The following is a 23,734-nucleotide window of genomic DNA, read 5'->3' as shown; positions in this document are numbered from 1 at the left end:
ATCTAAATTTGGTTACTAATGCATATGTAATGGTAATTACTCACAAAAAATTAAAGGGCCTAGCGGATTAAGATGGTCAAAACTGCCCTTAGAGATTTTTCAATGATTAATGAACCATTCGAAAGCTGACCCAGAAAAACCCCTCTGAGCAAAATTTCAACCCTCTATCTTGCCCGTGAGGGTAGTTACAGGGTAAATTAGATATCGCGCTTTTCCGTGCATTTTCCGCACTCTGATGCTTCCCAAAATTCTGAAAAAAATGTGACATATTTTGGACCCTAAGGCGGATTTTTGAGAATTTTTTCAGATTTTTTGGATGCAAACTGTGATCGTAAAAAATGAAAAACCTCAAAAAAATCGGAAAAATGCAGGTTTCTCAAAAATATGGAAACATGCTATTGAGCTGTTTAGTGCCCCAATAAAGTACCATAACAGGCAGTGTCCTCAATTTTTTTTAGATTTTTTGTTGTGGGAAGTCTTTGTCAAACACAAGAAAAACCGAATTTTTTCGACGTTTCTGCTATTAGGAGGAAAGTTACACTTGTTGATTTTATCGCAAGTATATATTAAGTCATTTTTAACGTTATTACATTGAAACAAGTAAGTGTTTGACCTCAGAAATATGTTTTAAGAGAAAAATAAATTCTATTTCGTGCGATATATACCAGAATGTTCGCAACGTTTACAATATCGCCGGTTGGCCGAGCAGTCAAGGTGTCAGACTACAGTGCGGAAACGCTGCGGTGCGGTTCGAATCCCGTCGAGGGTTAAGTTTTTTTTTTCCATACATCATCTTTATTTTTTCAATTTTTTATTACATGGTTTATTCATGTGATTTTAACAATATTTTTTAAATGTTTTAAAAATATTTAAGAAACATTTTTGAGTAAAATATATGTAAATATAGTTTTAGAGTATCTATCACTTCCTCGATTCTCTAATTGTATATGATCTTCATTACGGTCCTCTCTAACATTCTTAATATTAAAATTCATTAATCTGGTTTCTAAGCCTTGCGTCTTCATAAATTAGGGAGGAAATGAGAAGAACTCTGAATAAATAACACGCAGCAAAGTATTGGTTTTTGTCAAATTGAAAGAAAAGAGCTACATACTACCACTATTTTTAAAGTGAGGTATCGGGTACAAATAAGCCTTAGCCATTCCTCTTTATTGTAACGTACATGAGGATGTATTTCCGTTTATAGTTACTTGATTGAAAACCATCATGAAGAGGGGAGACTTTTGTATTGTCGACAGAGGTTTTCGAGATGTTACATCTCATTTAACAGGTCTTGGTTTCAGAGTTCTCATGCCTGCTTTAAAAGGTAATCGTTCTCAACTTTCGACGAAAGAGTCGAATTATTCCCGAAAAGTCACGAAAATTCATTGGGTTGTAGAGGCAATGTATAGTATACAAGGTCAAAAGTACCAGCTTCTACACAAACAAGTAGACAACGAAACCTTTCCAAAAATTGGACATAATTGGAACTGCAAAACGACTCCATTTCAAACAGTATCCTCGGTAGATACTCTGGATTTTCCGGAAATGACAGAAGTCGATTTAAAAATTCTTTTCACGGAATCTTACCAATTTTCGCAAGCAATTTCTATATCTGGCGGAAATCGTGGACGAACACAATAATATAAATATTAATTTATTGCCTAATCCAAGAAAATAATATCATTAAATTCAAAGTCAAATCGGAGTAATATAAATAAAAGTTAGTTAAAAATGTTACTTCAATATTTTTTAAAAACATTTAAAAAATATTGTTAAAATCACATGAATAAACCATGTAATAAAAAATTGAAAAAATAAAGATGATGTATGGAAAAAAAAAACTTAACCCTCGACGGGATTCGAACCGCACCGCAGCGTTTCCGCACTGTAGTCTGACACCTTGACTGCTCGGCCAACCGGCGATGTTGTAAACGTTGCGAACATTCTGGTATATATCGCACGAAATAGAATTTATTTTTCTCTCAAAACATATTTCTGAGGTCAAACACTTACTTGTTTCAATGTAATAACGTTAAAAATGACTTAATATATACTTGCGATAAAATCAACAAGTGTAACTTTCCTCCTAATAGCAGAAACGTCGAAAAAATTCGGTTTTTCTTGTGTTTGACAAAGACTTCCCACAACAAAAAATCTAAAAAAAATTGAGGACACTGCCTGTTATGGTACTTTATTGGGGCACTAAACAGCTCAATAGCATGTTTTCATATTTTTGAGAAACCTGTATTTTTCCGATTTTTTTGAGGTTTTTCATTTTTTGCGACCACATTTTGCAAGAAAAAAATCTGAAAAAATTCTCAAAAATCTGTCTTAGGATCCAAAATATGCCACATTTTTTTCAGAATTTTAGGAAGCATCAGAGTGCGGAAAATGCACGGAAAAGCTCAAAATCTAATTTACCCTGTAACTACCCTCACGAGCACGATAGGGGGTTGAGATTTGGCTCAGAGGGGTTTTTCTTGGTCAGCTTTCGAATGGTTCATTAATTATTGAAAAACGTCTAAGGGCAGTTTTGACCATCTTATTCGGCTAGGCCCTTTAACAATAAAATTAATAAGTTGAAAAAAAAATTGTTAAATGATTTTTAAATGAATAATAATATGAATTTCCTGCTAATATGCAGTTCTGCCAAAGGAAATTTTCGTGCATCGTCAAATAAAAATGTAGTGAGATGTGCCGACTTGTCCGCACTGTGCGGCGGGACGCTTGGCTCGCCGCCCTCGGCCCGACCGCGGCACGGGTCCGTACGCACTCGGAAACACCCGAAGAACGTACGCGCCCGACACCGGCGTCGTCGCCCGTTCACGAAGTACCCGTAGGACGTGCTCCGAACGCGAACTGCGGGTGACCGAAGACTAAGTGCGCGAGGCGCGAGGCTCAGTCGCAGGACGGTGAGCGATACCGCGGGATTCGAGGATCTCGGGAATACAGATCGCGGGTGGGAGAGAGCCAGAGGCACGGTGCGTCGCAGTGCCTGAGCTCACTGCTTCGCCCGACTAGCCACCTCGAGACTGACTCGCGGTATCGGTTTCGCACGCACACGGAAGCACCTGAAATGCCTGCTCCTCCAATACCAGCGTACTCACGCACACGCACGGAAGTACCCGAGAGTGCGCGCTTACCAAGCGGCTGCGAGTAGTCCGGATCTCGGAGAAGTTCCTCTGAGAGCAGCTCCAGAGAGCAACTCCCCTGTTTGCTTTTTCTTTTAAACAGGCAAGGCCTGCAGTTTGAACATGGTTGATAAGATAGTAGGCTCCTGGAGCAAAGGTGCTCCCTATCCTTCTAACATGAGAAGAGATTTGTTTGAACAACTTGATTGGTTATATATGCGTTAGCTATAGGAATGTCGGTACAAGAAAATTTTCAAAAAACTTGTAGTCATTGATGCACGGTGGTGCGGCATTGTTATTAATTATTACTGACAACTATACTCCCTTTATTAGTTGGTTGGTTGATTATCATGATTATCTTGATTGAGGTGGAGCTGCAGAGAATTGGTTCAATTCTCTCTCAGCTCGTGTAGGTCTTCGAGCTGGTCCGGTATTTGGAGAAGTCCTCCTGTCGGGGGTCAGTATGCCGGTGCAGGTGCAGGTTCAGGGGCCCCGTTTGCCGAATTCCTAGTAGGTTCGGGCTGCAGGTACAGTGGGAAGCGAATCCTAGGAAAATAAGGAAGGAGCTCCCCCTAAACGTTGATGTGTTGTGTGTCAGAAGGTTAGCGTGGCCTTCTGCTCTGTAATTTTTGACTAGCGTCTGGAATACTGTATCAAGCATCGGAATTGAGATTTTATATGGATATTGGCTGTGGAATGGTCCATTGGCAGATTCAGGATGATTTTGATTGCCTTGTTTTGAATTCTTTGCAGGGAGGCTAGGTGGGATTTTGCAGCAGTGTGTCATAGATGAACACCGTATGTGATAACGGTACGGATGCAGGTGTTGTAGATTAGAAACTTTAAGTGGGTTTTCAGTTTATATTTGTTCCCAATTAGAATGGAAGCCGCTGCCAAGGCTGCCATTGCCTTTTTTCTTGTGTCCAGAACGGCAGGACCCCATATAAATTTGGAGTCCAGGATGACCTCCAGATATTTAACCTCGCTACTCCACTCAATACTGTCGTTGTTAATTTTTAATAGTGGGAGACCTTTCTTTAGGTGTTTCCGTTTTCTGGTGAAGAGGATGGCCTGCGTTTCGTCGCTATTTAGTTTTAGCTTCCAGTTTTTGAGGAAATCATTGATGGTGTTTAGATGAAGTTGTAGTATTTTAATCAGTCGAAGGTGGCAGAGAGAGGCAGCAAGGATCGCTGTGTTATCAGCAAACAAAGCCAATGAGATGTCCTTGGTTTGAGGTGTGGCGGACCCCTTGGAGAAGGGTTGATCGGACCCAGGTATGAGCGTCGTCTGCGGGCTGGGACCTTGGACGCACTTGGTCGCCAGGCCCAAGCTCTTCCTGAGCGCACACTTAGTCGCCGGAAGTCTGTTCCTACCTGGGGTGCACATATGGCGACCAGGTTCGGGGTTTTTCCTTGGCGTGCACATTTGGACGCTTGACTTTCGCCAGGACACGGATGTTCGGTGCAAGGACACGAACTTTCTCCAAGGGGCACGTACAGGAAGCGACATCCCCACTCCAGAAGTTTCCTTGTTCGAAGGAAATTCCTGGAGGCGGGGGGAATAGATATAAGCGCGGATTCTGACGGATGACAGGGTCAGTTCAAGTCAGTTCAGGTCAGTTCAAGTCAGTTCAAGTCAGTCAGTCAGTTGTAGTCATCTGTCCGCGCATAGCACGTTCCGTACCGTCGGCATTTGATTTTGTTCATTATCTCGTTATTTCGTTGTTTCTTTTGTTCTTGTTACGTTGTTTAGTTTTTGTTGTTTTTATTAATAAATGGTTATCGTTGTATTGGGTGAATCCTTTACTTAGCACCCAGACTACCACTCATACCAAAGAGGTATATCGTTGATGTATAAAAGAAAGAGCAGGGGAGCTAGGACAGAACCCTGGGGGACAACTACTTTGACGAAAGTTGGTTGGGATTTCTTATTGCCAATTTGGACAAAGGAAGCTCTTTTTTCAAGATAAAAATGTAGTAGCTTTATCAATCTTGGGTGGAATTTAAGGTCAATCATTTTTTCGATGAGGCCGTTATGCCAGACCGAGTCGAAGGCTTTATTGAGATCCAGGAGGATCATGCCAGAATAGCGGTTAATGTTCATGTGGTGGGCGTGAAATTGAGCAGTGCGAACTAATTGGTGGATTGTTGAATGATTGTTTCGGAAGCCAAACTGGGGATCGATTTTTAACAATGTGATTATTGAGCATTTGGTAGATGATTTTTTCGAAAAGTTTAGCTAGAACGGGCAGTAGACTAATAGGTCTTAAGCTAGCGGAAAACTTGTGACTTTTACCCGGTTTTCGGATGGGAATAACTTTAGCTATTTTCCAGGCGTTGGGAAAATAAGCCTGCTGAATACATGCTTTAAATATATAGTATAATTGTACGTATGTGTTCCTAGGGGCTTCCTTTATTAAACTGGGGGTGAACCCGTCATACCCACAAGCCTTACGGCGCTTTAGGGTTTTGGCTGCCTCCCAGATTTTTCGGGGTGTTAGCAGAGTGATAATGTCAGCGCAAGGGGTTGGGAAAAAGTGCTCCTTGAAATGAAAATTTTGTAATTTGTGATATACTATTTCTTGAAGTGGTGATTTTGTATTATATGCTTCATCGTATACTCTAGTGAATTGATCGGCCAAGAGCTGGCCTTTGGTGGAGTTTGAGTCGTGAAAGATTCCTGAATCGTCCACAAGGGGAGGAATGTTAATGGGCTTTTTCATTATTTTTCTGAATACTGACCAAAAAGTGTGGGTGTTCTTGGCATTTTTTACCTCAACTTGAATGCGCTGATTTTTGTGTAGTCTTACTCTGCGTTGGGTGCACTTGTTCAAATGTTTGTAATATTCAAGCGAAATCAAATCAGCCTTACGCTGCCATCTTTTCCTGGCTGTGTTTCTCAGGCGGATCAAGAATTTGAGTTTATCGTCAGGCGTGACGAATTTATCGGGTGTATTGACGAACGATGTTGCTTTAAAGAAGCAGGATTTCAGATAACGTTGGAATTGGGTGACTTGGAGGTCTATATTTTTGGTCGAGTTGATGTTTGGTGTGATGCTTATTTTGTTTGCAAGGTCTCGAAACATCTCCCAATCGGTAACCGGGGAGGAAGTTGTTAGGGACTGTTTAATGTCAGGCAACAGCAGAACAGGGCGATAGTCGGAAGACAAGTCCTCAGAGACTTCACACTGGAGGTTGGTGAGTGTGTTAGCTAAAAAGAAGTCGATTGTGGTGGGGAGGTGATTTGGTCGGAAATGTGTGGGTGGGATGATCATTGAGTAGTTGTTGTATAGAATGCGGTTGTCGAGCAATCTTCCATTGGAATTATTTTGTCTGTTGTTCCAAGACGTATGTTTGGCATTCAAGTCAACACCAACAACAAATGGGAATTTGTGATTGGTAATTGAGTTTAGTGCTACCAGGTCAAGGGACTGGTCTGGACAATAGGCCGATATCAGTACTAGGTTGTGGCTGATCAGCTTTATAGCTACTGCTTCTAGATTTTTAGCTGGAGCAAGTTGGTATGGGTGGTGGCGAAGATTTTTGTGTATGAGGATTTCGCCACCAGGTCTGCCGGTATTTCTGTCCTTTCTAACAATGTTGTAGTTAGTGAGGGAGATGTCGATGGAGGAAGACAGCCAAGTCTCCTGTATCAGGCAACCACAACGTTGTTAGTGGTAATGAACAATTCTAATTCGGTTAGTTTGGGAAATAGGGGACCGGCGTTCCATGTCATGATTGGGCCTGGCACTTTGGGGGTGAAGGCTGTTTATGAGAATAGTTGCAGTGCAGCATCAAAGATGACTTCGAGTTTGTCGAACATTGTCGAGCATAAGGCTAGCTTGGGCCGAATAGCCTTAACGATTGGTAACGCTTTTTTAATGAAGAGAATCGCTTCCTTGAAGAATTCACCTGTCTCTGTGGAGTCGAATTAGGCAGGATTGGGGTTGGGGTTAATAGGGGGAGGTTAACCTCTAACCACCTCACTGATCTATTCTATAAGGTTCTATTGCTGTTAGTAATGGAGACTTGGTGTGGAGTTGGATTTTGATTTGCTGGGGCTTGTGGGCGCCGATTAGTGGGGGCCCTCGGGGCTCGAGGTGCAGACTTTTTTTCAACATAGGATAGAAGTTTAGGACATTTAGAGTAATTTGCTGTGTGGCAGTCATCACAGTTTGCACATTTGGCTGGTAATTCTTGTGCCTTGGCACAATCTTTGGAGAGGTGGTCGAGGCCGCACTTGACGCACTTGGGCGTTCTGAAGCAATTAGCGCTGGAGTGTCCGAAAGCTTGACACCTGTAACATTGGATGTAATTTTAAGTTTTGATAAATTTTTCCCAGTAAACCCTGCAATGGTACAGGAACCCAACGGATTTAATTTGAGAAAGTTTCGTTCCCGGGGGGAAGGTAACTTTATAGAGTGAGTTACTCGGCGAGGATCTAAAAGAATTTACGCTCAGTGGATTTAGTTTGAGCGAGCTAAGCTCAGTGGCAATTAGTTCGGGGTCAATTTGGGGGAGACCTCTTAGAACTGCGGTGAGGGGCTTTTTGTTAGGAAGAACGAAAGTATAAAACTTCAAGCCCGTTTTTTGAAAAGCCAATTTGGCTTCTGAGAAGAATTTAATGTCGTTAAAATGTAGCCTAATCTGATTGTCGAGGTACTTTATAAAAAAGTTTTTGCCGATTTCAGATTTGAGTTTGTTGCTGAATTTGATTACTTAATTTTCAGCGATTTTAATGTAAATGGGGGGGGGGGGCGAATTACTGTCCCAGAGCTTGCAGGGTTGTTAACCGTGTTGCTATCAGCGCCGGTTTTTTGGCTTACCTCACTGGTGATTGGCTCCGACGGATCAACGAACTCTTTGAAGGCATCGGTAGACAATATGTCGTAGCAGTTAGACGTCGACACGTTCGCGCCGTTTTGCCAGGAGTTGATTGGACCATGGCCCACCATGTTGTCAGTTTTCTGCCTCTTAGGCCCAGAGGCACTCGGAAGGTCTGTTAATGGTTGAAGAGGAATGGTGTTGGACCCCTCCGGTGAAATTTTTTGCTTTATGCCGACCACGCGGTCAGCATGGCCGCCGATGGCAGGAACGTTGATCACGACCGGAACGCTCACCTTTAGCAGAACGTTGTGAATGGACGTTGTGAAAGACGTTGAAAGGTTGTCTTGAAAAAGACGGTTATTCTGCTTGGAAGCAGCAAGGAAAAGCACTAGTACCGATTTAATGCGGTTTGATCAGCAGATAGCGCGTACGAAGAGGCGGTCGCGATGTTCACTCGACCGAGGTTCACGAACTACTGAACGACTTTGTCAGACAAACTTCCCTGTTTGCTCGTTTCGGCCCGGTCTACATAGCCGAGCGCGGAGCACAACGAGAGCCTCGCTTCGGGAAGAGCTCGGCTGATGTCGGCGCTCGCTGATTGGCGCGCGCTCTCGGGACGCTTGCTGATTGGCTCGCGCTTGGGTAAGTCGCGAGCTCGCGACGGAACGCGTAAAACGTGGTTTCGTTGCAGTTATAACACTATTTACATCAAGTTCCCTACTTTTATGAATTTTTCATAATCAAGGTCACGTGAAGGGCATACTATTCAGGTCGTTGTATTCGTTTTGACCTGGGCTATCATGTAGCAAAAATAAAAATATATCATTCCATTTAAAAAATCTTTGATGACCTTGAAATCTCAAAAAATATAACCTTGAACAACGTTTTGCTTATCATAATATTTGCCCCTCTGAATCAATTAATGTATCCCTCTGATATTTTCTTCTACCATAAAAAACAAGCGAGATATTTTAGATGGTCGAGTTAGGTGAGACACTCTGTACATTAGTTGAAAAGATTGTATTTATTAAATTACAATTATTTGCCTAATAATATGTGTAATATGTTCACAATATGCTTTGTTATAATTACGTATTAATTACACTCGAATAGGCACAAGTATTGTACTAATTATGTTTTTGCTGACATGAACGAGTTTCGAAAATAATCATTTAAGTAGACATAAGACAAATAAACTACTATAGTAAATTTCCTATAACCGTATAATATGAATTGTCCAACCGTTAACACATTCACGTTTGGTTAACATATATAGACACCATATTATTGGCCATGGCAACATAGAACCCCTGATAACGTGGAGTATGCTATTTATCTGGCTAAGAGAACTCTGAGGAACAAGCAACGTCATGCCCTTGAGGATTATGAGATCGTATGTAAATCCCTTTGATTTTACCCTGATGAATATTTTACTTACATCATCTTCTTTTTCTAATCAAGTGATTTTCTATTCGTAGGAAGCTTTAAACAGTTTGCGTAGAAACTTACAAAGCAAATGGAAAGCGATACAACTTCAAGCTGAGGAGCAGGTAAGTAGTTAATCTTTCGCGCGTATGAAATTGGATGCTCATGAGAAAAGATTATGGAAAATGATAAACGATGTGACTTATTAATGTGGATAAGAGAGCGTGTACGCTACGCGAGCGTGTCCAGTTACAGTTTCGGACATTCCAGCAAGTGATTCCTTGAAATGGTGTTAATTTTTTGTGTACAGGTGCGATTATCAAAGGAACGGAAAAAGGGGGACAAGATAGTGAGCGATTCCCAAGAACGAGCCTTCTGGAGAGTGTATAGGCCACCGCCTGGTTGTATCAGTAGCCTCGACATAGCACCTGTCCCTACGCGTTTTCGTCCTGGACTTTCACGTATACCATCGCGCAAACGTACTCTATCTGACCTGCAACGCGAGGTAACTTACATTATGTTCTTTTACTTCATCTATCTAGATATTTTAAATATGAAGCATCTGATTCTATTAATAAAACAGCTACAAACCTGGTAGCTAATAACCTGGTAACAACCTGAAATATTTTTTTCGTATTATTTATACAGGGTGGGGCAATCATTTTGTCTACCTTGGTTATTTCCATTACTTGTAATAATATGAAAAAATTATATAATATATACAAAAGCTGCATGGTATAGAGGGGGGAATATTGTGATGTAAACACTTTTTATATGCCTGAAGATGTATAAAAAATGTCAAGGTCGCCTTAATTTCTTTCAATGGAAAGACCTACTTTCTGTACCATGAATCGATAGAGTATCGAATTCTGCATAAAAACTTATTGACCTTCATACATCCTGGATCTAATAGTTAACGAGATATTATCGAAATAACTTTCCATATGTACTCACCATAGTCTAGTTGATGGACATCAGTTGGAGCACCAACTGCCTTCCAGGTGCATAGTAGATACGTGTTGAAAATTATTTGGATAATATCTCGTCAACCATTAGGTTTAGGACATATGAGGGTCAATATATTTTTACGCAGAATTTGATACTCTATCAACCCATGACACGAAAGGTAGATCTTTCAATTTTAAGAAATCAAGATAACTTTGAAATCTCCGAAATACCTTCGCGGATATAAAGTGTTTACATCACAATATTTCTCCCTCTATACAATGCAACTTTTGTATCTATTATTTCTCCACATTATTACAAGTAACGGAAATATTCAAGGTGGACAAAGTTATTGCCCCACCCTGTATAAATAATTTCCTACACAGAGTGATTCAGCGAATTTTGCCACCTAAATTATTTGAAAACTACATATATGGAATATGGAAAAATGGTTGAAGCGATAGTTGTATGTATGGTTTTAAGAGTATTGTGCAATGTAATAATCAATTCTTTCTGTTTTGCTCTTCTATCGAGATATAAAAGTGTTACGAGTCAGGGCTGCGAGCAACGCGAGAGGCCGGCGTTATTACCCCAGGAATATGGTTTGATTTGTTAATTAGGTACGTGGACGAACCCCATGCGAAATTGGGGAGCCGCTAGAATAATATACGTCGAGGATGAGCCTGATGCGAAATCAGGGAACCTCTAGGAATGGAATCAAACGCAGACGAACTCGGTGCGAAACCGAGGAGCTGCCAGGAGATTGTATAACAGCGCGTACGAACCCTATGAGAAATTGGGGAGCCGCTGGGAGGTTGGATAACTCGCAGACGAACCTGATGCGAAATCAGGGAGCTGTAGGATGCGAACGAACCCAATGCGAAACTGGGGAGCCGCTAGGATGGTATAATTTTCGTGGACGAATCCAATGCGAAACTGAGGAGCCACTAGGTTGGAGTAATCTTTGTTGGACTATGGTATGTCGCGGACGAACCTGATGCGAAATTAGGGAGTCGTTAGGATAGTTAATAGGCCCCGTATAATTTAAATGATACAATCCGAGCGAAATGATTTTTAATCGATTTAATTAATTTAATTAATTTAATCGAATTGATTAAATGATTCAATTGCTAGTTTAGGATATTCGGCAAGAATTAAGGGTTTTATAGATTGCACGATATACCAAACAACACAAATATATTCCAATTTGAATGTGTGTTACAAATGTTGGTGTCGCGATTAACTGTTGTCACGTCACGTCACTCAGTTTTTCGTTCCCGTCGAAAGAACGGAAACCTGGGCGACACCGGGTATTTACAGCGTTCCACCCGGAACAAACGGCTGCACGCAGACTTGGTTTTCGCGAAAGATACGCGAAAACCAGACACGCGGGGGTGTCACGAAAACGATTTTCTCCGAATCGCGAACCACGAACGGCAACTCCGAGTCTGCGAGGACCGCGCGATATTCTATAAGTACGGGGCATTCCCCGCTGCGGGAAGTTTTCTCACAAGAAATTAGTACGTGAGAGATCGGCTTTAACAATGTTTATTCAATGGATGGTAACAATGCGGCTGCCGGTGGGTATCGGCAGTGGTCAAACGTAAGCCGGCGCGTTTAGAATTTTGTAGCGGCAGGTGTTCGGTTACGCGCGCTTTTCTCCCCTACACTCTCTAATTTTCGCGTTGAAAACAGCAACGGACGCGGTGCTCTACGTCCTCATTCGGCGTGCTACGCGCAATATAACTACAGAATTCTTATGAAATACGCGCTTCTACTTTCTCTCTCGACCAGTGTCGTTTCAACAAGTCGGAAAATGGCGATACGCGCACGTCATGTCGTCCCACCGTGGAACGTCTCGAAACTGGCGATATTTTTACACCAAATCGCCGGCGGTATAAGTCCCCCGCCAATCCGCGACTCTGCATTACAACCCCGGCGACATACAATTGCCTCTTGACGGCCACACGGCCTCCCGCTGTCCGACGGGATCCACGTTCACTCAACTCGCTCACTCGTCAACCAACGGTCTCGCGCCCTTCACGAACGTAATCGTTTTGCGATTGCCGGCATGCTAGACATCCCATCGTTCCGCGACGCGAATTCTGATCCACCAAGACGCTACCCGAGCCAACACGAACTTATCAAAATGTTAAGGAATCCTGACGGGGGCTTATCAAAGGCAACAGGTAGAAACGTCCTTCTTGTCTGCAACGCGAAAAAACTTATTGTATTAGGCAATGATTGACAAGGTTATTCCCAACAACGGCGAACGACACAGTGACTTAATTTGCGGAGGCTCGGGAACGCAGAGGTGAGGGGCCCCCCACTTTCCTCATCTTTTTCTCCCGGCACGACGCTCTGGCCTATCGTCAACATTTACGCGACAGGGACGGATCCTGCATTACGGTGCCCCTGGGTTCCGGCGAATCGCTAATTCTTCGACGGCTGTCCTTGGTGATCGGCTGCTTCCCGTGGAGTGCTCTCCGGTCCCAAGACCCTCATCGGCGCTCCAGGTTAGCGAACCCGGGCTCTGTCCTCCCCTCGATGCCTCTGTGCGGGATTCTCTTCAGAGCCCGTCCTCTGAATGCGACTTCTTGAGAATTTTCGCACTTCTTTGGTGGGAAAAAGGATCTGGGCCCCCTGGAACCCGGCTACGCTCACGACTGCCAGAGTGCGGCCCAGCCTCTCTTTACCGCTTCGACGGGACGTAGACAAGTTTTGTCACGTCACAACTCCTTCTCTAAAAGAGACCGGACCGTACCGATGGCAGCTACCAGTCAGGCTTCCGTGGGCTTGATACCGAACGCTTAACCTCTGACATTCCTCAAGATCACAAAACAACATGTTACTGACAAATACCCGCCCACCACGCAAAAATAAAACGAATACTTACTGTATGCTGTACAACGGTTCCAGCGAAACGCCTTCCCCCGACCGGCGCTATAATAAAATTATCTATTTTTACCTAAGGTGCTCTGGATAATTTCGTGATTGTAAATGAACGTTGCAGTCGTTTCTTTGCGCAACAGACTATTTATTTACACTATTTACAACTCGTCGAATCTCATCTGCCGAATTAACATTGGATGAGTCTTTGTTTCACGGAACAGTGAACTGGAGCGGTGTAAACTTAGCGCGGTATGAGCTCAGCGCGATTTCGTATTTAACTAGCGAGGCCTTTGCACAACGCGTGTACGTTTCGTCGGAATTTTTAGGTTTACTGGTTGCCAGTTGGATTGATTCTGATTCTCTGCTCCGAGGCCCGCTTACTCGTCACCTCGGTGGTGACGCGAGTTTTTGGCCATGGGCCCGTTTTCGGGGGAAGAATCATCCCCATTCGTTGATTTGACTTGAGGGCGGAGGATCTTCTGAAACAGCCCTCACCGGTGAAGGAGGAAGTTCCCACCTCAAGTCAATAAGGGAGAGTTCCCAAAATGCGCGATTTATGGGACCCCGGAGCAGCGCGACGAAGGCCTAAGTGGCCCATGTACGCCGTGCTAGCCAAGTGGTTAGCAGCTAATTTATTGCCCCTTGCCCGAGGTCCGGTGACGAAGACCAAGGGGCTGGGAAAACGTACGTTTGCTGTCTCTGGCTTTCGTCCGTTTGACGAAAGCCAGAGACACGGTTCTTGGGGTTGTAGCGCAATCCGAGCGTACCTCGCGTCGTGCGGAAGAGGATTTACGACCCCTTGGCCGCCGCGTGTAGTGGGCCATAAGGCCCGCTTTGTCCGAATCCGGTACCCTCAAGTACCTCGCGGACGGTACACGGAGTGAGGGTCGCACGGATTGACTTATGGCCACTTTTCCAATGCCATCAGCTCGAATCCTCAAGCGCCTCGCGTGCGGCAACTCAAGGATTAGCATTCTTCGTGATTAGTCGAAGGACGGACAAAAATCGGAAAAGGGCTCTTTGCGCAATATGTTTTGGGACGAAAGAGCATGCTTCGCGCAGCTGTGGCATCCTCGATTGCCACACGGCCGGAAATACGCGGACCGTCTGCGACGAATCGGACATGCTCGGTGTTGATGCACTGGCAATGCAGGACGTAAGAGCAGTTACTGAATACCGAAATAGAACTATTACCGGACTATGAAGGTCTATCGAATTTTAGCCCGATCTCACTGGAACTGACTCTTACGAATGCGACTCGACGTGACTCTACACGTTGCTGCACAATTTCTGAGCGAAGAGGATGAAAATGAACGGGTTTATATACCCTAAAAATTAGAGGGGATGATTCTTATAAAATATAAGATAAATGAGAAATTTCAGGTGCGAAGATAACAATATATATATATAGCTTATCCTAGTTAATAGTCTTTACTGGAGGACGAGGAAACAAAACGTCGCAATTTTGTACGTACGCAAATTTGGGGTCGCATTCGGAGATTCGACTAACGTTTGTAGAGCCCTGAGAAGGGAGCGAAAGGGGGATGAGCTTCCAGGGAGCGGGCGGGGGAAGTGACTGTGGCGCTGGTTCAGTTGAGGGAGGCTGTGGTGACTCCGGGCGGGACTCCTGCTGGCAATACAGCTGCTTCTTCGGGAGGTTCAAGTTGTACCTCCGTCCTCCACGTCGGGTCCTCTTGTGGAGAAAAGTGGGTACAAATGAATGTATGGACTCCGTAGTTAGTTTCCTCAACACAAATGTATTTTAGCGTGTTCGTGTGTGCAAGAGACTTGTTGTCTCGTAGACGACTCTCTCTCTCCCCCACTCTCCCCTCTCGCCCCCCCCCCCTCTCTCTGTGTGTGTGATCCTCTCGGAAAGACTGCTAGGACAAGACTCTCTGGAAAAGACTCCAGGAAAAAGCCAAGATGATAGGAGAGTAGGAGAAATCTAGTAGGAGAGGAAAGTAAGCAGAGGAAAGTAAGCAGAGGAATGTAAGCACATGCAGAAAAGGGCAATTGCGGAAGAATGTCGTTAAAAAACGGAGAAAGCGGAAAGGTTCGCTACGGAAAGGACCGTAGAGCTCTTGAACAACTCCAAGCGAGACCTGGGAAACATAAAACAGCAACAGTTATAGGCCCGCGGGGGTCTGGTCGCCAGATGTAAACGAGGACTGACCAGACCCGCCCGGAGCGGAAATACAAAACAAAGGAAATGGGATATAGAAAGAGTATGAAAAACTTCAAACACAGTCTTCTTCTCGGTGCGTGGCTGGCGGTCCAGTAGGTTGTGGTCATCAGCGGGGTTGGCTGAGATGGCGGGGCTTATGCGTTCGCTGCGTGAGTGTCTACACCAGCGTAAGTGAAGGGGTATAACGGCGTCTCGCTTCGACTGTGTTAGTGGCACGCAACCAGTGTCAGCTCGATTCTGATACTAACTCTGTTGATCGGTAATTTACCGATCAAGTAGATGCCATTGGTGACGAGCGGGAGTGGGACGGTGCGCAGACCGCGGCGGTCACAGAGGAAATTCTCGCGACTATGACGTAATCGTCAGAAATACATTTGCGCAATTAATCGATACGTACAAGTGGTACAAATTCTTGAGTTACAGCAGACCAGTTGTTGCAATAATTTCAAATTGAATTTCGAACAACCGTCACAAAAAGTAAGATACGCCACGAATGATGCAATGTAAACAATCAGGACAGTGTCATCATTCGTTCCATACATTTTACATTCACGAAAGTTTATTGTTATTCATTAAAAAATATCGCAATAACTATTAGCTTTTTACTTCAAACACCGTATAATTACTTTGCTCGGGGACAATTGAAAATGGAAGTTAATCGCGAAATAAGTCGGGAAACACTTCCATATGCAAATATCTATCACTTGCACTTATTGATCGATTACGCAAAAGTATTAATCGAAATAGAGGACACTTTGAGCATTACTTGCTTTAACATTTATTTGATAATATTTCAGTAATTGTTAGTTTTTTATGCCAAGTACTCTAATAGTTTTTTACTTAGGATTCAATCCTTTGTTCAATCGCAAGATTACAATTTAGGAAGAAACTAATGATTAAATTATATGCTACTATTGAAACCATACAATTTTCGTCTCAATTATTTTTTCCATATTTCAAATAGTTTACAATTACTTACTTAGTTTCGTAATTAAGTAATTTATACAGTGACTCATGAAAGAATTTGAACACTTACCATGAAATACTTTATTTATTATAGTAAATATATTATACAATACTTACAGAAATATGGTTAACATTGTAAATAGTTAGGACTCTCTGGATTATACAGGTCAACTTTCAAGTGAATCGAAATATGTATGCAATATTTATAAATTATTTCTTACAAACATAAACTTTGCTGAAGCAACAAAAGGATTTGAACAAATAACTTTTGAAGCATCAACATTTAGTAGGTTCATCTTTGGCACGAGTAACATGTTGTAAGAGAGTATGCACACTGTTTACTAACTTTTCTGTAACATTTGGAGATATAGAATTCCACACTTCTAGTATTTTTTCTTTTAAGCTTGCCTTGGATGATGTATAAATTTTTTTATTTCTTTTCCTATTATTGTCCAGAGATGTACAATTGGGTTAATATTGGTGCATTATGGTGGTGTCACCAACATGTGGGGGGTATTGTATAAGATCCATTCCATAAAGATTCCTACAGTGTGTTTAGGATCATGCAAGTAAAAGTGTTCGTATATACCTAATTTTCTTGCACATTCTTTTAAATTTTCTTGTAAAATGTTCAGATATTTGTATTTATCCATTATTCTTTCTATGAAGACCAAATTCCCGGTATCGTCTGCTGCCATGCACGCCCAGATCATAATTGAACCACCCCCATGTTATACCGTAGTACAATACAGAAACATCTGAAAAGATTATTTTATTCCAGAATGCATTATCGTTAGTAATAAATTCCTTGGCGAATTTTAATCTCTTTTTTTTATTAATATCACTAATTTACGGCTTCTTTCTGAGAACCCTTGCATGATAATCATTTTCACGTAGCACTCATCTACATAATTCTGGATTTACATCTTTCTTCAAGTAATCACTAACTATCTTTGCAAGTTGTGTAGCAAACATCTTTGGATTTTTTTTATTTCACCGATCAAAGTTCTTTCTTCTCTTTCCGTTAGTTTTTTTGGATGGCTAGAACGGTACTTCTTTTTTATAGTTCCTACAGATTTCGTCATAGTCTAGCATTCATTACGTAAAAGTTTACGTTTGTAAGAAATAATTCATAAATATAGCATACATATTTCGATTCACTTGAAACTTGACCTGTATAATCTAGAGAGTCCTAACTATTTACAATGTTAACCATATTTCTGTAGGTATTGTATAATATATTTATTATAATATATAAAGTATATATAAGTATATTATACTATGTATATTTAGAAATTTAGGTGAATTACCCTGGATTATTCATAAAAATAAGCATTTTCGTTAAAACGTAATCAATTCAAAACACTGTTTTATAAAATCCATTGTTCCGCAAACGAGATAAATTCATTATTAAGTTTGAGAAGAAATTATCTTCATTACATTAGTGGAGTAATGTAAATCATATAATGATAGTGATAGTGAAATAATATTATGGTAATAACACTGTCCAACACCAAATTTTATCTGGCACACATGTTGGGTGATTCTCATAGACTTTGTCATTTTAAAACCAAATCCAAAAGCAGAACTTCTCTATCACACAACGTTTTCGAAAAAACATTGGTTTTTGTAAAAATGCACGATTTTGATAAAAAATGACGTATTACGCAAAAACTAAACATGCAAGAAAGTCCAGGTTTGAGACAAAAGATAGAGGGGACTCTCCTCTACAATGGAATTTCAACAATGGAAAAACGTTACCAAGGGAAAGACTTATATGCGATGCTTGCTGATTACTGTTGGACACTTATTATTGAAAATCCGGATACCATGTACAAGCGTCAAGCAAGGCGTAAACAGTTTTAAATTTGTTTACATCAGAAATAGGTAAGTTTTTTTATTTAATTTTCTTTATTAAGCAGTTACACAATGAAATGTGAATATATCTCGTATTTTTATCATTTTGTGTAACGATTGGCATCCAAAAAGACAAATAAACAAGGTATGTAATTAAGCATAGTAAGCAAAGACATATTTGACTGGTACCAATGTCGGCTACGCATAGCGATGGCCCTGGCGAGTCGAGAAAAGGCTGTAATGACCGTGTGGCGCGAACGCGTCGCGCACAAGGTGTCAATGAATATTTTCTTAACCTGATCATATACTAAGGAAACCAAATATCTTTCGTAAATGGTTTCTTTACCAGAAATGTCTGTAGAATATTGTCCTGTATAGTAAATTCCTGCTAAATAAAGGATTTTTCATATAAATACAAAAATAGAGCGTATAAAGTACCCGCGTCGGCTCTTTTTCAAACTTTTACAACCATCTATAACTATTACGAAGTGTACAAAAATATAATTGGATATATTGATATGTAGAGGAGAGTCCCCTCTATCTTTTGACTCAGACCTGGACTTCCTTGCATGTTTAGTTTTTGCGTAACATGTAATTTTTTATCTAAATGGTGCATTTTTACAAAAACCAATGTTTTTCGAAAACGTTGCGTGATAGAGAAATTCTGCTTTCGGCTTTGGTTTTAGAATGACAAAGTCTATAAGAATCACCCAACAGGTATTACAGAACACGCAAAAAGTTTTATTTTGTTGGACAGTGTAATAGATATAATGACAGTGTCCTCTGCTTACTTAAAAATAGGTGGCCTTTTTGGAGAACAGCTTAACACGCACAAGGATAAAGGTTTCGACAGCAATTGAAAATTTCAAGTCATATTTCGAAACGTATGTGGAATACGATCCAATGTTTGTACAACCACAACCATCCAACCCTTGGATCACGGAAGATCAAACATTCTGGCAACTAAACAGCTCTCTGTTAGTATTTTAAAAATAAGTTTACTGTATTATAATAGATCATATTTAAAATGTGTATTATTTGTTGTTAATTCATTATATTCTGTGCATGCAGAGTGGACAGTCCAACAGAGAAACGTGTTAAGCGTTGGGCTCTATCAATGGAAGAGTTAATGTCTGATCCTACAGGTAAACACTTTCAAATCTCATGATATTTTACTTTTTCTTTATGTACAATAATATTTAAACATTTACATTTAAATGTTATATTGTTAAATATTTAAAAGAAGAGAAAGGTAATACTCAATATACATTGCAATACATTTTATTCTTTAGATTTTGTTTATTAGATTTTATTATTTACTGAGAGATTATTAAAACTAGTAATTTGTGATTGTCATTTACCTTCGTCTCAGAGAGTATATCGACAAATTTTAAATATCAATCTTCCCCCTACTAAATAGAAATTGCGGATTTTATACATTTGTGTTAACAATAATTAAATGAAACACCAATTTACAAAAAGATTATAAAATTTTTAATAAACCTCTGCATTCTCTTCGATTTATTAAAATTATTAGAAAAAGAAATACAAATTTATTCACTTTCTGCTTCTTACAATTGATTTGTAATATTCGTACAGTGAATTCTCGATATATGTCAACAACACGGATCTTGCCAGCGTCGTATACAGTCCAGGAGATACTATTCTTTGATCCGCGCCGAACATAGAAAAGGACAGCAATGCTTGCCGCCGAGGCATCGGTCGCCGAGGAGTGTAAAAATATCCGACCTATACAGTGAAATCTTGTTGTGTGTCAGTGCCAACCTCACGTTTTCAAGTCAGTGGAAAACCTAACACCACCGCGGTGAGTGGCCGAATCTCGAGAATCGTCGCGGCCACAACATTGTCGGCTATATCGGTGTGAGACCAGAAGACCACTACTAATCCAATTACAAATCTTCTTTATTTTTCGTTATTTTTTTATGAAAATTTTACCAACATATTCGTGGAATTTTTCTGATTAAAATGAAACCAAATATGATATAATTCCGATGATATTTACTTGTGTAACAAGCGATGAAAGTTTCGAACGCAGAGAAGGACAGCGTATGGGAAAAAATGACGTGGAGAGTCGCGGCCGCCGGTACAGTTTAAAGGTTGCGTGAGCGCAGGCTTTTAAATAAAAAATTTAACTTCTTTTTTATAAATTTTTTTTATGAGACTTGCACCAACATATTCGTGGCATTTTTGTAATGAAAATGATACCAAATATAATATACAGTAAGGAGCAAAACTGAGTCCACACTATTTGAAACAACATAACTTTTTTAAAATTAGATCAAATGACTTGAATGTTATTGAGAAGTTAGAAGGATTAGTTTATTAGACGAGGTGTAAAAAATTTTTGAAAAAAATTTGAATTGGTCGGAATCACAAACGAAATAGAATAAAAGAATCGCACAGAATACGTTCTCGTGACTTCGTCACCTATTCTCGATTATTCATTTTCTCGCGGCATCGTCGCTTTATATCTCTATATATTTTGTATCTCGATTTACTTTACATTTCTTTGTTGTGCCAGCGGTGTGACCTAGTCGTGTCTCGAATAATTAAAGTGTGTTTAAACAACATTCGAATTTCCCGTATATTACTTCCACTCTCCACCACTTTTCTCAGCGCTCAATTCTGAGTGGTCCCGGCCTCAGGCACTCGAACAATCGTTCAAGCCGAAACATTTTCATTAGCTAATTGCCTTGAATATGTTGGTAAAAGTCCCATAAAAAAGTAATGAAGAATAAAGAAGTTTTGTTATTGGATTAGTAGTAGTCTTTTAGTCTCACACCAATATACCCGACCCGTGTTATATTTACATTTCTCGGCGTCCGAGGCCTCTCGAGCTTGTTGGCACCTCACGGGGTATACCCCGCGGTAGTGGGGATAATTCCGCGACGTTTATCATCCAGGCCTTGGCGACATATAAAGAGAAATCACTGTATTTTTCATAAAGATACGTAGTCAAGTAATACCATTGTCGGTTTCATCATATTCGCTCTGGGCATATGCATCATATTTACAATATCCAATGGATATTGAATTCCACTCCCTTTGAATTCATCGTGTCAAACAGAAATTTCGAAGTAGAATTGCGTAACTACCCCCACTTTTTGGAAAACATAAGTTGTTTCAAAATGCATAGTTTGCAGCAACAATGTGATATTATGTAACAATTAAAAATCCTCGAGAAGTCAATTTAATGTTGTAATATAGAAAGGAATTGTAAATGCGTCGATGTACAGGGTGTAGAAAAATTATTCTAGGATTCTATCCTATCTCTGGATCGGTGGAGATTTGCTAAAAAAACTGGGCCGCACAATTGTCCTTAACGCTTTTCTCAAGTTCAAATTTTTATATTGTGTTGTATAGTACTTACTCATCGCGAGGAACAAAAGTCTTACAGGAATCATGCGTCACAAGCCAACCGTACTCTTAAAAAACGACTTTAAAGTTTTGTAAACTATTTTATTGCATTTATATCTACAGGGTGTCCCAACATGGTATCAACGTGGTGGGATGTTTCAACGTGAGAAAATAAGCCGAATATATACATAAAACAATTTTTTTTTCCGTCAACTTCGCGTGCCTAGCGTTCTTAAGAAATAGAAGTAGAACAGACACATCAGACAATTCCTATTCAATAGCACGCATGTTCACCGACTTTTCAAACTAAATTTCTAGGAAATGAAGAGACAAATGAACAAAAATTTGTTCTACATATATTATCTTACGTAGAAATACTCATACCACGTTTATACCATCTTGGGACACCCTGTAGACGTATGGAGTAAAATAGTTTATGAAACTTTGAAATCGTGTTCTAAGCGAACAGTTCATGTTTTCCGACGGTTCCTTTGAGAAGACTGTTCTTCTGGATGAGTAGAACACGATGAATCATAAAAATTTGACCTTGAAAAAGTCGGTCAAGGTCAATTTTGCACCAAACTTTTTCAACAGATCTTCAACGATCCTAAGATGCAGGACAGTAATGGGCACGTATGCCTGTGCGCGGTTTATGCTCTTTATCCACATCCACGTAACGTCGTGTCATAATACATTGGGTATTTTTTTGAATATCTAAGGAGTGCGTGTTTCAATCGGCCACCCACTCTAATTAAGCCGTCTTCGTCAATAAATGGCGCCAGGTTCAGCAATTTGCTCCCTTTGCTAACTACTTTACCATGCCTTATATCCTTTAATTCTTGCGCAAAGGTATGCGCCTCAACTAATCTTAAAATATACAGGGTGTCACCTAACGTTTGCACCTCAAATATCTTTGTTGTTTCTAAAGATACGTAAAATATGGTAAGGACAAAGTTGAATGGTACAATGCAAACGTTAGGTGACTCACCCTGTATATGTGTGTCCCCGCAATTTCGGTGGTGGTTAATTCACAAGTAATTTTGATTTTGCTACTACAATTGAAGTAAAAACGTAATACGTACGCTAATATTCTATTGAACTTGTCTATTGATAAAAATTTATCTACGAATGATGTGTCGATGCTTGCCAATAATACCTTAATTTCGCGTCTCTCTGGTGTATCTATGATCGGTAGCTCTATAGAAGGCCACCCTTCCTCGGTTTGAGAGAGCCACTGCGGACCTCTTAACCAAAGTTGATTGTCGAGAATCTGTGTGGGAGATAATCTCCTGGATATGAAATCAGCCGAGTTTTCCGAGCTTGATATATGTTTCCAGTCTTGACCATCTGTTTGTTGTTGTATCTCACTAACACGATTCGCTACAAATGTGTTTAATTGGTGCGGTGGTGTCTTAATCCAGTGTAAAGTAATGGTCGAGTCTGACCACAATATGACTTTGTCGATTCGAATATGATTTAACGTGTTAATAGTTTCGTTAAGCAAATTGGCTAATAGCTTAGCCGCACATAACTCCAAGCGAGGTAATGAAATTGTTTTTACTGGTGCGACTCGCGATTTTGCACCTAATAAACTAACCCTGCAACTATCTTGTTTATCCAACAATCGTACGTAAATGCACGCACCATAAGCTGATATTCGATAGCATCAGCGAATCCATGTAATTGAATTACTACTGGGTTATCAATAATAGTTTTTCTAAGTATTGAAAAACTGTTCAGAAGTGGTAGCTCTCTTCTAAGTTCTAACCAACTTGTTAGAATTGAGGATGGTATAGATCCATCCCAACTTATGTTGGCCTTCCATAGCTGTTGCATGATTAATTTTGCGCGGAGTATGACTGGTCCTAATAATCCCAGTGGATCAAATAATTGCGCTATATGTGATAATATGATACGTTTACTGAATCTAGAATTGGTTTCTGTAACCCTGATTGTGTAAAGAATTTTATCGCTTCTTGGGTTCCAACCAATACCCAAAGCCTTCCTCGTCTCTTCCATATGCAAGGAAAGAGTTCGTTCATGGTGATCTAATTCTAGACCCTCCAGTAGTGCTGTATCATTCGAAGTCCACTGCCTTAAGTTAAATCCGCCTAACCTTGCTAATA

At 40.7% G+C, this 23,734-nt stretch overlaps 1 protein-coding gene and 1 long non-coding RNA gene across 3 annotated transcripts in view; one reads left to right on the top strand and one right to left on the bottom strand.

Moving 5' to 3' along the window:
• LOC143360820 (uncharacterized) overlaps positions 1-23,734 on the bottom strand; it is a 283,741-nt gene that overhangs the window by 184,832 nt on the left and 75,175 nt on the right. The window lies entirely within an intron of this gene.
• Positions 1-23,734, top strand: part of LOC143360806 (regulator of G-protein signaling 11) — a 188,860-nt gene that overhangs the window by 93,519 nt on the left and 71,607 nt on the right. For both annotated transcript variants that reach the window (XM_076799940.1, XM_076799939.1), the window contains exons 6-10: positions 9,237-9,353; positions 9,439-9,510; positions 9,696-9,890; positions 19,032-19,207; positions 19,302-19,375. In XM_076799940.1, coding sequence (XP_076656055.1) covers positions 9,237-9,353; positions 9,439-9,510; positions 9,696-9,890; positions 19,032-19,207; positions 19,302-19,375 — 634 coding nt within the window. The remainder of the gene's footprint in view (positions 1-9,236; positions 9,354-9,438; positions 9,511-9,695; positions 9,891-19,031; positions 19,208-19,301; positions 19,376-23,734) is intronic.

Source organism: Halictus rubicundus, chromosome 14 (genome assembly GCF_050948215.1).
Source record: "Halictus rubicundus isolate RS-2024b chromosome 14, iyHalRubi1_principal, whole genome shotgun sequence".
NCBI classification, from domain to species: domain Eukaryota; kingdom Metazoa; phylum Arthropoda; class Insecta; order Hymenoptera; family Halictidae; genus Halictus; species Halictus rubicundus.
Note: the sequence above shows the minus strand (reverse complement) of the source record. Positions and strands in the feature narration are given on the sequence as shown.